Below are 16,603 nucleotides of genomic sequence, written 5' to 3' on the forward strand. Positions count from 1 at the left end.
GAATATTGTGGGTTGCATAAAACTACATTGGAAAACAAACAAACCCCATGGCACTACAGCCCTTGAAGGGCCTTGGTCTACCAAGCGACCGCTGCTCAGCCCGAAGACCTGCAGATTACGAGGTGTCGTGTGGTCAGCACGACGAATCCTCTCGGCCGTTATTCTTGGCTTTCTAGACCGGGGCCGCCATCTCACCGTCAGATAGCTCCTCACCGGGCGAGTTGGCCGTGCGCGTAGAGGCGCGCGGCTGTGAGCTTGCACCCGGGAGATAGTAGGTTCGAATCCCACTATCGGCAGCCCTGAAAATGGTTTTCCGTGGTTTCCCATTTTCACACCAGGCAAATGCTGGGGCTGTACCTTAATTAAGGCCACGGCCGCTTCCTTCCAACTCCTAGGCCTTTCCTATCCCATCGTCGCCATAAGACCTATCTGTGTCGGTGCGACGTAAAGCCCCTAGCAAAAAAAAGATAGCTCCTCAATTCTAATCACGTAGGCTGAGTGGACCTCGAACCAGCCCTCAGGTCCAGGTAAAAATCACTGACCTGGCCGGGAATCGAACCCGGGGCCTCCGGGTAAGAGGCAGGCACGCTACCCCTACACCATGGGGCCGGCATAAAACTACATTGGAAGGGGGGCTGAATCACGCTGTATATAAAAAGATATAAAGGTTCAATAATACTTGTTCATATTTCATTTGTTCGTTAGTAATCTCAACGTTACCGTAAGCTACGATGGTGCTGTCTCTCTTATTTTTGCCCACTAAACAGGATATGACTATTTAGATGGGTTGCAGGCTACCTGTTTTACCACTGTATGTTAACACTTTGTTTCAGAGTTTACAAGATACTGTTCTTGTTAACAACATTACGAAACTTGGTTGAATAAAAGAACGATTTAGGTTCTGTTTCTTGTCAGCAATTTTTCATGATTTCGCTCATTAGCTTAATGTTAGCGTCCTGACACAACATGGAAGGGGTGGATATTAATCAACTCTCCTAACTACAGATACGTACTGTACTAAGGAGTTTACTCTTCCATTGCACTAATTTTGAGATTCTACACTAAATTTTTCTTCAGAAATTAATTAACTTACCAATTTTTTTTAGCCAACGAATGTCTCTTGCTAGGGACATAGCCGGGGGGGGGGGGGGGGGGGAGAGGGAAGGTGTACTGGGGGTTTGAACCCCCACCCCCATGGAATTTTTCTAAAAGAAAATAAACAGAAACTGACAATAAACAATAAACCGAACAAACATTCAGAGATATAAAATTTGTAAAACCAACAGATCTGTCGAATCTATTTTCTAAGAAGCCTCGAAAATTGGATTTAGATCTTAAACTAAATGTAAAATTCACTGTAAAACTGTTAACCTTGATTGTATTGTTCTGTATTTTAATGTAAGATTTTGTAGTGTTCTGCAATCTGAATATTAACATATTCACTTGAATCGGTGTCCTTATAATGACAACACATAAATGCGTGCATCACACACGCACCTTCATTATGTTCTATCAGCATTTTGTAACTATAACCCCCCCCGAATTCGCCGATCTTGGCTATGCTACTGTCTCTTGCCTATTATACAATCCATTTGCAAAAATAAGCACAATCAATGTATGTATACACCAATGTAATATACCAATGTAATATAACACTGTAATAATATACACTGGTCAGTATGAGATTAATCTTCCCCAACGTGCTTAATCTTCATCCTGATTTGTTTGTAAACATTTATTACGTTTGTCACCGATATTTATTACTACACGATTACTAACATTAAATCTCACCTGTGTAACAAACAACTGAAGTGCTTCCTTACTGTGTAGTTAATGGTTAAAATAGCTCTAACGTCCAATCCATTTGTTTGTAAACATTTATTACGTTTGCCACCAATATTTACTACTACATGATTACCAACATTAAATCTCACCTGTGTAACAAACAACTGAAGTGCTTCCTTACTGTGTAGTTAATGGTTAAAATAGCTCCAACGTCCAATCCATATCCAAGAAGCAGCACATCACAGTCGGTGATGGCATGCTGTATACAACTGGTATACACGTCTAAAAGACGTCAGGTGATAATAAAGTAGCTATGAAGACCAGTGGTATTTATTCTAGATTCAACATTTTCGAAGTTGGAAGTACACACAGTGCATATTTACCGGTACCTATGATATAAATTACATGAAATCACATTATTTAACTGTGCTATTTGATAAGACTGTTCCTTTAATGAAATATCAACTTGAAACTAATTTATAAATATAGAAACTAATAAATTATGTACATTATAGCATATTTACTTTAAACCACATGTACTGTATTTTTCTAAAAATTCCAGTTTTAAGAAATTTATTGAACAAATTAGCAACCTCTCTAGGAAAAAAAATGAAGAATACATACGTGGGGCTTACCCACCAAAAGTGTTTGTTCCAAAATCTCAAAAAGCACCTTCAAATGAACTATTAAGTATGGTATTGAAAGTAACAATGCTTACCTCACCTAGGAGTAAATAACCATAGCTATTGAAGACATGATATAGGCTTTTGGGCTTATGCCATGTCAAGAAAATAAGGTGAAATTCTTTACGTTTCGCAGAGAACTTTGCTCTACGCCTTCAGAAGAAAATCTTGATTGTCCATGAGAAAGGCTTCTCAAACAATGAGTTGAATTTTGACGTTATAATAGAAGTGGAAATGGTACATTCATTCTTCACCAGATGGCTCCCCGGACGCGGTACAGCGCTAGCGTTCGAAGCAGAAGCTGACGGAATCATCAAAATCAGTCTGAGAGGGTCACATAACATAACATGTGTATGCACATATGAAGGTACGACATTGACACAAACCTAGAATGCAACACCTGGTGATGAGGAACATACAAATTTGGAAAACACCGAAATGAAATAACAACAGTGAAGGGATAGGGAAGGGAACTACCTACGTAATTCCTTAATGGGTGGCAACCAGGTATTAATTGATAGCCAGTGTCCTGTTGAAATTTTTAGAATTTCTATGTATTTCCACAGCTTCCCATATAATCCTGGACCTGTAGTGTCTAGTGTGGGTAAGAGCTCGAGCATCTTGGAACATGACATCATGACCCGATGATAGAGCGTGCTCAGCTATTGCTGATTTGTCTGGCTGGTTGAAACGAGTATTACGTTCATGTTCCTTGATACGAGTACCAATGGACCGGCATTTTGGCCAATGTATACCTTACGGCAAGTACAAGGAATTTCTCGTATACCCCAGGATGTAAAAGTGGGGACAATTTGTCCTTGGTTTTACCCAGACTGTGGGCAATTTTAGTGACGGTGCCAAGCATGGTTTTTATATTGTATTCGCAGAGGACCTTGGCAATTCGATCTGTGGTGTTGTGAATGTAAGGCAGGTAGGCAGTTCCCTTCACTTCTTCCTTCTGTGAGCCTTGCTTGGTCATTTCTCTGGGATGCAGGGCTCTATGAATCTGCAAATTGCTGTAACCATTACTCTTGAATGTGACTTTGAGTGTGTCCATCTCCACCTGGTTATTTGATGGCTCACAAATTCGTCTCACCCTCTTGGTGAGTGTCGTGAGAATGCCTTGTTTTTATGCTGGATGGTGGTGAGAATCTGCATGAAGATAGCGATTTGTGTGGGTAGGCTTATGATGGACGGTATGTCCTAAGGAGCCATCTGGCTTCTTTCTTACTAGAATATCCAAAAATGGAAGGCATCCATCCGACTCCATCTCCATAGTGAATTTAATTGAAGGATGTTGCTGATTTAGGTGGTTTAGAAATAATTAAGTTTTTCAGGACCTTCTGTCCAGACCACAAATGTATCATCACCATACCTTCACCATATCATAGGTTTGACGGGCACCAAAACAATAGCCTCCTCCTTAAAATGCTCCATAAAGGAATTAGCCACTATGGGCGAAAGTGGACTTCCCAGAGACACTCCGCCCGTCTGTTCGTAAAAATTCCCACCCCACAAAAAAGAGCTGGAAGTCATGCAGTAGTAAAATAGCTCAGTAATGTTCTCAAGGAACAGCTGTTCAATGAGAGACACGACCGAGTCAATCGGCACTTTAGTGAACATCAAAACTCACCAAAAGTGCATTAGGTTGAAGGGTTATGGTTGACGGCTTGTTGACAAAATACCGAGAGTCCCTGACCTATGATTCAGTACGTCCTACGTGTGGCTGAAGCAATTTGCTTAGGTATTTAGCCAGAGCGTACGTAGGAGAACCTATCGCACTAACAATAGGTCTGAGGGAACATTTTTTTTTATGGATCTTAGGAAGTGCATATAATCCAGGTGGCACTGCGTCCCCCGGGAACAGATGTTTAGCCTCCTCTTTTGGAATTAAAGATTGCCTTAAGAGCTTCACGGTTGCGTTGGACACATTAGTGGTAGGGTCAGGTGAGCTCAGTCTGTAAACAGGCTCTGGCAATATAGCCAAGATCTTATTCTTATACTTGTCGGTGTCCATAACCACAATTGCATTACCCTTATCAGCTGAGAGAAGGGTCAGTTCAGAATCATCTCTAAGTTCCTTCAGAACTCTCCTCTCGCCTCTTGTTAAATTGGGCACGGGTACAACAGTAAACCTTATGAGTCGCGCACATTTCTGTCTTAACTCTTCAGCCTCATCTGTAGGTAGTTTGTGGATGGCTGCCTCAACAGAAGTAATTAACTCGGAAGTGGGAATTTTAGAGGGAGTGACAGCAAAATTAAGACCCCTAGCTAGAACTGCCGTTTGGTTCTCGTCCAAGGATTTCTTGGAAAGACTGACGACAGTTTTACTAGCTTCTGGGTTCGTGCAGGAGACCACCTGTTTCTGAGCTGGTCGGAGGAACTTAGATTTCTGTCTGAATGACACCTGGTTGAATTGACGCGGTACAGCGCTGTATAGCAGTAATGCGATCGAAAGACAACCACAATTCCTGCGAGAGTGTGTTGCTTAATAGTAGGTGTAAACGAAACAACTCTCGGGAGACTGAGTCCAGTTCCTTACAATTGTAATGCACTCTCTCAATCACAAGAGCCTTGCTACCGCATTGATATATTCTCCTGACCTTTGCAGTATTTAACGCGTGCTTCTGCTTCACATGATCCCTGCATCTCAGCAGAAAGCATAAAGAAGAAAGAAGAATAGACTTCTTCCTCCTTAATTTGCTGAATTTTGAAGCCTTCTTAAAAGTATCCTCTACTCCCTCTGCTTTCCTCAGCTGACAACTGACTTGATTTAACAGTCTGGCAGTTTCCACTGTAGTACAAGTACACACTTGTTTATCTTTAGGATTCCTCCATTCAACATGTCAGCAAGAAGCAAGTGAAATTTTTTTGATCCTTTGCACTGCTTTGCTCTCCCGTATTTTTTCTTTCTTTCCTGTGAAAGTCCTATCCTTTCTTTTTTCTCTCCTTTTTCATATATATTTTAATTGGAATGTAATACCAGTCATAAACTTCACCTAGAAAATCACTGTTCCAAGTTGACTCCAAGTGCAAATTTAACATAATTGTATTATCCACTAAGTACGTTATTGCATATTTTTATTATTCAGTGAGTTTTCAACAAAGAAAGGACTTTCAAATTCCGAATACACTAATGCGATTAAAATGAATTGTAGTGTGATAGCAGTCAAAAGCGTTCCTATCAGAAGTCAAGAAAACCGTTGCCGTCACTGCAGCAAGATAGAAACTCTCCCTCATGTTCTTGATTTCTGCCCGAAAGGGGAACTATTGAGAAATAACTGGCACCATAGGGTCAGGAATAGTACTGCATGACTTATATAAAAAAAATAAAAAAAACTGGCAGGTTTGAAGTCTTTGAAGAAGTGCATTGTATCTCTATCGATAGATCCAGTAAACGTGCAGACATTGCCGCAATTCACAAGAAGAGAAATACCGGCATTGATTCAACAGCAATGTTTGAGAGTAACACTTCACAGTCCAAAGAAGTTGATTCTGAAAAGAAGAGATACTACAAACACTGTTGTAAGTACTTTGAAGAAAAGTATCAAATACCCACCACTTGCTGGGAGGTGATAGTGTTGCTCTTCGGAGCACAAGGATCTGTCACAAAATTTTCAGGTAATTTCTTCCTTCATTTTTGGTATTCCTGTTTCATTTTTAAAATATATTTGTTTAGATGTTTTACATAATTCATTGTCAATAGTAAATCACCAATTATATGGTATATACAAAGAAAAATTAATTATTCCTCAATGGGGATAACTATAGACCGGGGGAATTTCAAAATTAACAAATATCTAACCTTATCTTATTCTAAGATACAAAGTGTGAAAAATGGAGTTGCATCAAGAACATTACTATCATTTTGATGCTGTTACTGCACGGTACCCCTTGTTCTAGGGCAGCTATCCCTTATGGATTTTCTCTTGACCCAGACATATGGTTTTACAAAACTAATTTTACCATTTTTAAAAAGATTTCTCGCATCAAGATGAACAGGATTGCGAGAGACTGCAGGGGGACTTAAACAATGTAGTGAGATGGACAACAATGGTATGAATGTAAATGGGATGAAAAATCAAGTTTTAAGTTTCACCAAGAGGAAAAGTCCTCTTAATTTTAATTATTGTGTTGATGGGGTGATAGTACCTCATGGGGATCAATGTGAGTACCTAGGTGTTAATATAAGGAAAGATCTTCATTGGGGTAATCACATTAATGAGGTAGTTAAGAAAGGTTACAGATCTCTTCATATAGTTATGAGAGTATTTAAGTGTTGTAGTAAGGATGTAAAAGAAAGAGCGTGCAAGTCTCCAGTCAGACCGCAGTTAGAGTATGCCTCCAGTATACGGCAGCCTCACCAGGACTACTTGATATGAGAACTAGAAGAAATTCAAAGGAAAGCAGCACAATTTGTTCTGGGTGATTTCCGACAAAATGTTGCAAACTTTGGATTGGGAAGACTTGGGAGTAAGGAGACGAGGATGTTGACTATGTGGTAAGTTTTGAGCTGTCAGTGGTGAGTTGGCATGGAATGACATAAGTAGAAGAATAAGGATCAGTGGAGCTTTCAAAAGTAGGAAAGATCATAATATGAAGATAAAGTTGGAATTCAAGAGGACAAATTGGGGCAAATATTCATTTATATGACGAGGAGTAAGGGACTGGAATAAATTTATCAAGGGGAAATGTTCGAAAATTTCCAAGTTCGTTGAAACTATTTAAGAAAAAGCCAAGTAAACAATTATAAATAAATGTAAATATCAGGCAAACAATTGATAGGGAATGTGCCACTTGGGCAACCACTCTAAATGCAGATCACTGATGACTGATTTGATTTGAACATTTCTTACATAACCCTACAAGGAAAGGTAGTGAGTAGCAGTGGTTTAGTTGGACCGGAAAATATTTCAATCTATACATAGTGCTGAAATGTCATGGGTGTACTCTAGCGGACTAATATCGAACCTTATGGTTTTATGTTCATAAGATACGGTCGTTTATACACTCCTGGGCGGTTTCCTGGTTCTCTAAGGTTGGCTACTCTGCTATTGGATTTGGTGTGCGGGAAGTGAGCACAACAACTTTCTTCCACTCGTTATGTTTGTGTGAATCCAAGTTTCATTTTATGTTTTGCTCAATGTGTTGCTGTGAAGCAGATATTATGGAATCTCTCTGCAGTAAATGAACATCAGTAGCACCGTAGTACCTTCCAAGTTTTCCAGTGGCTGTGAAAGTGAGTTGCGAGTATGACCGTGAGTTTACCGAAGTGGCTGGGTTCAAAAAAACGTGCTGGGGATGAAGATGAAGAATCAAAGAATACTAAAACAGTGTGTGATGGCTTAAGTAAAAAAGAAACTGAATGGAGTTAAATGTTGCTGAAACGTGTGATGCAGATTCAAGGGAGAATCTAGGTTATGGTTCTACACCTTCTATCATCGACTGCCAAATTCAAGGACCCAGCTACCGAAAACAAGATTTTGCAGACTGTTGGAATGAGTCTCAGTACCATTATTTTTTGTCAGAGAACAAGTGTTTATTTTCAGAAAATAACAATTTATGCTGCAATATATGTAAAGAGGAAAGTAAATTAGGATTAGGAGTTTCTAAAGGGGCAGCTAATGAAAGTATGGGTAGAATGCATGGTTCATACGAATGGAAATAATATTAATCAACAACAAACAAGGCTTCGGAAAAAAATAATCTGAACACAAAAGTTCAGAATCTCACAAAATAGCTATGTTACAAAAATCAGAATCGAATAAAAAGATATTTTAAAGTTGCTTGGACACTATGAATGTCAAACACCTAGAAACCACTGAGTATTTCGAACAGCATACTCGAGTGCGAAAAGAAATAGACCCTTCATACACCTACAGGCTTATGTTGAACTTCAACAATGAAATGATTTAGATATGGGACGAGTTCTTCTTACAAATTTTAGTTGTGCTAATATTATTGAACACATTTCACAGGAAATGAGAACTAAAACAGCAAAATCTATAACAGAAAATCAGAGGAGAATCAGTATTATGATTGACGAATCAACAACAGTTAGTATAAAATCTGTTTTAGTATTATGTTTGAGATGTGCTCTTTCAGATAATTCTGAAGTTGTTTCCTTTTTCTGGGACTTAACAGAACTTGAATCAACTACAGCAGATGTTATTTCTCAAGAGATATTGAAGAATCTTTCTTCATATGGGATGAATGAAAACTTTCTGGCAGAACATTTAGTTCGTCTACCATGTGATGGGGCCTGTGTAATGTTAGGTAGAAAAAATGGAGTTGGAGCACAGTTTTTAAAGTTATTTCCAGATATAGTAATCTGGCAATGTTTAAACCATCGTTTGGAATTGGCCGTTTCTGATACAAGAAATGAAGTTACAGGTGTTAACCATTTCCATTCTTTCTTTGACAAATTGTATTCTTTGTACAGCATTTCTCCCAAAAATCAAAGGGAACTCAACATTTGTGCTACTTCACTGGAACAAAGAGTTAAGAAGATTGGGAAAATATTTACAATGAGTAAAGATGTAAAAGCTGTCTGGGAAAACTATAGCGCACTAGTAAAACATTTTAGTGAGGTCAAAAATGACCACCAGAGAGACTCCAAAGAAAGGGCAAAATTCCAAGGTCCAGAAAATATGCTAACATGTGTAGAATTTCTAGAAAATATTGCAATTATGTATGATGCTCTTGTTGAGTTAGCTGATTTGTCATTAGAGTTGCAGAAAAGAGAGACAAGTCTGACAGAGGCTCAAAATGCAATCAAGCACACTATAAAAGTATTTGAATCTATGTGTAACTCAGCTTCTGGAGAATACTACAGAACAGTTCTTATAGCAGCAGAAAACAAAAAGTTTAGAAACATAGGATTACATGATGCTAAAACAGTTATAAAAATTGACAGAAAGCAGATTTTCAGAAGTCTTGTGAACAATTTAAATAACAGGCTTATGGAAAATGTGTCCACATCATCTCATCTTGGTTCCAGCTCTAGTCAGCAGACACATGAGAGAATGACAAAGGTTTTCAGTGATTCAAAGGCACTATACAAAAATAATTGGCCCCCCACTTCTACTTTGGATATCTGCTATGGTCATGAGAGTGTTGGCAACCTTTGTGACTTTTTCCACATGTCAGACAAGAGGAGGTACATTAATGCTTTTAGAAAGTATGTCAAGACCAATGATATTCCAGTGGAATTCCAGTGGAGCTGATGCCTTTAATCAAGACTGTACAGACCATTCCCATCTCTTCAGCAGAAGCTGAAAGAGCTTTCAGTACGATGAACGAGATCCACACCAAAAAGAGAAATAGGCTGCTGGTTGCAAGATCAAGTGGACTTATTTTCATAAGCAGCATTGGACCTCCTGTGCATATATTTAACACACAACCACATGTCAAGTCGTGGCTATGAAAGGGGAGAAGTTCAGCTGATGAAACAACTTGTCGGAAACATGAGGCCGCCGATTTTGACGCCCAATACGAATCCATTTGGAAATTGCTGAATTACAAAGGTGAGTTCCTGTAAATATTTTCTTCCAACTAAATCACTGGTGAGTAGTATAGTGAACTGCCTTTCGAGACGCCTGTTGGATAGCAAGAATGCGATGTGCCAGAGTGCTGTGCGAGGGGCAGAGTGAGTTAGTGAATGAATGAAGAAGTGAATTGGAAAATTCAAATAAGAGTTAACTTGAAATAACTAACTAATGGTAGTAATATAATATTTAATCAATAGTCATAACAAGCTACCTCTCCGAGTACTGACTTTAGTTTTAAGGATCATGATAACCTGCCACATTACTGAGTCTTCCAGTTACAGACATAGTAACAGAATAAGTGAATATTACCAAACTGTAAGGAATAACACAGAAAAGAGAGTATATATTTATTGAATTCCAAAATGTTACGTACACTGCAAAAATGTGCTCAGATAAAACATACGATATTGATTTTATTAGCTACCTTCAGTTTTGCATTTATCTTTAACAAGTGCATTGATTCAATATGCATGTACACAAAAACAAGTACAAAATTTCATCGACTGGAGTATTTCAAGTGCATTATCAATTGGAAATAAAATCCACATTACAAGGCAAATTATGTTATCTCCTCTCAACTATCACATACTTTGTACTTTTCTTCAACACTTTTAAAAATCACTCCGACTCCCATTGATTACCCTTGGGACAAAGAGTACTCTGAGTAGGCTTATATGACAGTACTCTCTACCCCTGAGTGAGAAACTTGTCGATATTGTCTTGCCTTGTGCAACAGCCATTCAGACTTGCTCAGGCAAGGCAAGCCTTGAAGATTTTGAAACATACGAGTCTTTGGTGATCTGGAAAAAATAAAAAGGTATGCAACATTAGAAAAGAATATGGACATGATACAGATACCTCACACCAAAAATGTTTTAAAAATACAAGATTTTTTAATGCAATCACGTTACACAACAGTGCAAAATTTCAATTTCCCATTAAATTCAATCTTTTTATTGCTTTTCTCACTTGCATGAGATTCAGCATACTACTATTATTCAACAATTTTTATAGGTACAAGGTATTAAATTGATATGTATAAATTAAATTTTTAAAAACCAGAAGCCATGGTGCTATAGACCTTAACCCTCGAACTGCTAGGTAACGACAGATTGACAGGTGTGCGCCTATCTCATCCGCTGCCATCTATATATAGTCAGGTCTACTTCACCAGCAAATACTGCCATAAGAAGTTGTGAATTTGTGTGTTAGATGGCAGTAACCATCAGGAATGTTTTCTCCTTGAATGTGGAGCGTTTTGGTACTAAATACACCTATTTACGTGTGATATACGTCACAATTCGTACTAGCTTTGAATCGTGTTATGTTCTTGTTGCGACTTGCTTTCCTTGCTTACTGTTTGGTTATTCACATACGATGGCTACATTTCCAAAATTAAATGATGAAGATATTGTGATGGAAATAAATGCATCCAAAAATTCAAGTGATAAATCTGATTACATTATAGTCATTTTAGTTGGAGTGATGGACAGTGAACTAGGCCCAGAGTAGAATGGCAGTATTCTAGGCTACAATATATGCATGCTATCCATTCTACTTTTTAGAGGATAGTTACGGTAGAAAGTATTAGCACTATCCGCTTAAAATTTGCAGGCATATCAAAAATAAATTTCTCTATCAAATGTAATAATGTTACTTGCTTTATGTCCTACTAATGACTATAACTGTTTTCGGAGACACCAAGGTGCTGGAATTTAGTCCTGTAGGAGTTTTCTTATGAGCCAGTAAATCTACCGACAAGAGGCTGATGTATTTGAGCACCTTCAAATACCACCGGGCTGAGCCAGGATTGAACTGGCCAAGTTGGGGTCAAAAGGCCAGAGCCCCAACCATCTGAGCCACTCAGCCTGGCAATTACTTACTCTATCAAGTGTATATCTTAAAAAGTTTCAGAAAAACTGATTATTCATTTTCCTTTAATGTGTAAATAGAATTTAATTTTTAAAGATAGTACTGTGCATTTAAAGGGGCAGAATTAGAACAAAAGGGTTAATTTGAAGGTAAATGCAAACCATTTCTGAAATATTTAGTTCATTATGAAAATTTTGGTGTATTATATGTGCATATTCTGTGAATAATACATGTCAGAGTGACATACAACAGGTATTGCAAATATGTGACACACACCCACCGGTTGGAGATACATCATCTACCGGCTCGAGGGTTCACGATCATGGCCTACTGAGCAACCGCCACTCAGTCCGAAGACCTGCAAGATTGCAAAGTAATGCATGGCCAGCATGTCAAATTCTCTCAGCCATTATCCTTGGGTATCTAGATTGGAGCTGCTATCTCACCATCAGATAGCTCCTCAATTATTGCTCTCAAGTAGGCTGAGTGGATCTCAAAACCAGTCCTGATGATGATGATGAAGCTTGTTGTTTACAGGGGCCTAACATCTAGGGCATCGGCCCCTAATGGTACGAAATGAGACAAAATTGTATGACAATTTAAAAATCCATAATCCTCTACTGACCAGAATTCGAAAACATGAGGACGAAGAATGAATGGATAAACATGAAGTTAAAACACTCTGTGGATCCGACCAGAAACTTAGCGTTAAACTATAGTATTACTGACCAAGGGACAGCTTCTAAAGCACAATACTGACTCGATGATGCTTGTAGTCGAAACGGGTCCAAAATCCAGGTCATTGGCCCCTCATAATGGTACTTATCGCTAGGAAAATAGAACCATGCTATGTTTCATGTTGCGGTACTAATCAAAAGTAGCGCAGACTCGCGGTATTCCACACAGTATGGTACTATGCACAGGTAATGAAATTCACACATGTAACACAGACCTATGGTGTTTTGCACACTGCAGCGTTACTTACAGGCAATGCACACCTGTGGCGTTCCTCACATAAGTGGACTAAACACAGGGACCTGCACTATCCCATGCTGTTCCTCACAGAGTGGGTACTAAGCATAGGCAAGGCAGAACCATGGTGTCGCTAATCCCATGGTGTTGCTCATATAGGGGTACGAATCACAGGTGTTGTAAAAACTGCCAACGCACTCTATTGCTACTAATCACAAACCTATTATGTACCCAACATATTGGTACTACGTGCAAGTGTAAGCGACCCATGGTGTTCCCCGCGTGGTGGTACTAATTACAAGTAGTATCATGGTTCTAATTTTATCATCCCTTAGTCGCCCCTTTTAGTCACCTATTATGACAGGCAGGGGATACCGTAGGTGTATTCTTCATCTGCGTCCCCCACCCATAGGAGGTGGCGTGTCTGGTCCATGAGAGGTATTTTATTTCCCTCAAGTCAGCCGGCAAGCCGGTTAGGACCCCCCTATCCGCCACCTGAGACGTGCCACGTGGCACTCTCACCTCTCCCCCTGCTATGCCAGCGTAGTAGGTTTGTGGAAAACCAGTCCTAAAATCCAGGTATAAACTCCTGACCTGGTGAGCAACACTGATATGGGGGATACTCAAATGAAGAGAAATCATAGTGTAAATCACAACCATAACTATAAAAACCTCGTCATACAAGTCGCTCAGCAAACATGTATGCAGCAGAAAAAGCAAAATTCAGATGAAAAAGACCTTCGCCTCAAAAAAGCTACATAAATGTTGATCAAACAAACAATTTAAGAAAGTGAGGATTGTAAATCTGGTTTGAATCCAGGCAACAAGTACCAAATCATACTAACAATTCCTGAAGTGAAAACTTCCATTTGGGCTACTTCCTAAACCAATACATTCTGCATCAAATGACTCTACAACTGAAAGAGAAAAAAGAAAAGAAAAACAGAAAAACAAACAAACTGGAAACTTAATCAATCTGTGATATCAAGTATATAATGGCAGGTGGAGAATATTAAAAATTTTAAACTATTAAAAAAAACTAACAAAGCAACTATTCATATCTAGTTAAACAATGAACTAATACTATGCTACAATATGATGCAATTGAAAAAGTTATGACATTATTTTATGGTTTAACAATGAAAACTTCCATTCAGCCTAGGGGTAGCAAGCCTGCCTCTTACCCCGAGGCCCCAGATTCGATATTCAGCCAAGCTAGTGATTTTCACCTGTATCTGAGGGCTGGTTAGAGGATCAATCAGCCTGTGTGAGAACAATCTAATGGTGAGAGAGCAGCTAAGCCAAGAATAACACCCGAGAGGATTCACTGTACCAACCTTGCGTCACCTCACAATCTGCAAGCATTCTGGCTGAGCAGCAGTTGCTTTACGGGCCAAAGCCCGTTAGCACCATAGAATTTGTTTTTATTTGTTTTTAACAATGAGAAAACAATGTAAATATAATAAAACAACACTACAAGGTTATACAAACAAAACAGGGTGATAGCACAGATAACCAGAAAGAAAGAAAGAAAGAAAGAAAGAAAGAAAACCCCAAAACATTACAAATCTGAATATAATTTAGATTTAATTCACCCTAAATACCCATTACAATGACTTTCTACCAACCTGCCTTGTTGTCCAATTTAACTGGGGTAGCGAGCACTAACGTGATCTTGGATCAGGCCAGGGGACATGAGGAAGTGAACAAAAGAAAAGCAGCAAGTACGAGAGCATTCTTCTGCAACACTACATTTCAAAAGGTCCCATTCTCTTTCTTTCTGAGAGAGTTATCGTCCATGTTTCGCTTCCATACAATGTCACGCTCCAAACGCAGGTCTTCAAAAACATTTTTCTAATTCCTATATCAATATTTGAAGTGAGTAAATTCCTTTTCTGCAGAAAGGCATTCCTTGTTTGTGCTAGCCTGCATTATAATTAAATAAATAAATAAAATTATTTCCGTGTCTTGAACGTATTTTTCCACTTCTTCAAGGAACTTTTCTCTACTCTCTTTCTTATTACCAGTTTGTGGATTATATACCATATTTTTTAGACCATAAGAGACACTTTTTGTTACAAAAAATACTGCCTAAAAGAAGGCTTCACCTTATGGCCCGAAAGTCTATCATACTTAGTAAGTACTGTATTTACATGAATAATGCCCGCATCTAATTTTAGGAAGGATAATTTTGAAAGAAGTGAAATGAACTACAATTCTTTCCAGCAAAAGAGTAATGTACGCATAAACAAAGATATCCTATCACTCCTCGAGTTCCATGTGGTCTTTACGCAAATATGAACATGACAGATATAGCCACTTTGCCTGAACATATCTGAGATGATAAAAATGCATTATTCCTGATATAAAATATATTTGCCATGAAAATTAGCAAGTAGGCCTTCTTACGCGACAGGTATTTCATTAATCTGAACTTGCAATAAGCTCGATTCACTGTAGATCAGAAGATTCTTTGTCTCTTGCATCACTAGAATCCTCTCCTAAATTACTTACAAATTCATCACACTCCATGTCAAACACTTCTCACAAGCAATCTCTTTTTACTCAAAGAGTCCACTGGTCATAGCTGTGGTGGATAATTCTTTTCGTGCAATGTAAACACTTTAAACAGACACACCTGCGAACTCATTTGTTAGTTTTGCGATACAGTAAAATGTTGTCAATTCGAAGTTGTAGGGACAAAAAAATGTGACTTCGAATGATGTGATTTTGAACTAAACCCCAACTTGTAATTTAGAAATGACAACCTTTGCCGTGTCACAAAATATTCTAAGACCCATTTTTGCATGCAATTAACACTGTTCCACAGATTAAACCTTTCAAATGCCATTAAAAAAGAACCAATTCTAAAATGTATACAACAAGGCACATTTACAGTATTCAAATAATGCACATGGATAACTCACTGGCAAACATAACCTCACGCAATGAAAGAAAAATGATTCCAAGACAAGGAGAAATCTATGCAGGCTCCCCTGTGCAAGTGTGCTTTATTCAACAGATTACTGTATGCATTTTAGATTCCCTGTAATTGTACAGAAAGTACCCGATGCCCTTAAATCACGGAGGCTTATTGAACATTCCTATTATGACGGGAGGAATTAGGAAGTCGCTCCCTTCCGTCTGCATTGCAACAAAGGACAGTGACTCTATCTTTGTATGATTTCCCGCCATGGCACTTCTCTTGTAATTCAGAAATGCCAACCCTTCCCACATCACAAGATATTCTAAGACCCATTAATGCATGCAATCACCTTGATTCACAGTTTAAATCTTTCAAATGCCACGAAAAAAAAAAGCTTTTTTCGAGATGTATCCAACAAGGTGCATTTAAATTATTATTCAAATAAAGCACATGGATAAATCATTGGCAAACATAACCTCATGCAATGAAAGAAAAAAAAAAAAAAAAAAAAAAAAAAAAAGAAAAAAAAAAAAGCAAGATTCAAAGACAAGGAAATTATGCTGACTCCCCTGTGCAAGTGCCTTATTTTTTGGATTACTGTACTGTTTGCATTTTTAGGTAACCTGTACTTGCACGGAAACATCATGGCTTTCTAAAAGAATGCTTTTTAAGAGTCCACCTTTTCAATACATTATGTTTTTTAAAATTGATTTACGTAAATATTTTTACATTATTATTATGTCTTAAGCGGGACATGTTTTGCCTTTTTTTTTTTTTTTTTTTTTTTTTTTTTTTTTTAGGCATCTTCAGCTGCT

The 16,603-nt window shown here is 38.3% G+C and overlaps 1 protein-coding gene across 1 annotated transcript in view; it reads right to left on the bottom strand.

Annotated features, from left to right (window-relative positions):
- Positions 1–10,351: 10,351 nt before the first annotated feature.
- LOC136864904 (solute carrier family 2, facilitated glucose transporter member 10) overlaps positions 10,352–16,603 on the bottom strand; it is a 154,668-nt gene continuing 148,416 nt past the window's right edge. Inside the window, exon 5 of the mRNA XM_067142313.2 lies at positions 10,352–10,818. Within this exon, the coding sequence (XP_066998414.1) occupies positions 10,689–10,818 (130 nt within the window). The 3' untranslated portion in view covers positions 10,352–10,688. The remainder of the gene's footprint in view (positions 10,819–16,603) is intronic.

Source organism: Anabrus simplex, chromosome 2 (genome assembly GCF_040414725.1).
Source record: "Anabrus simplex isolate iqAnaSimp1 chromosome 2, ASM4041472v1, whole genome shotgun sequence".
In the NCBI taxonomy this organism is placed as follows: Eukaryota; Metazoa; Arthropoda; class Insecta; order Orthoptera; family Tettigoniidae; genus Anabrus; species Anabrus simplex.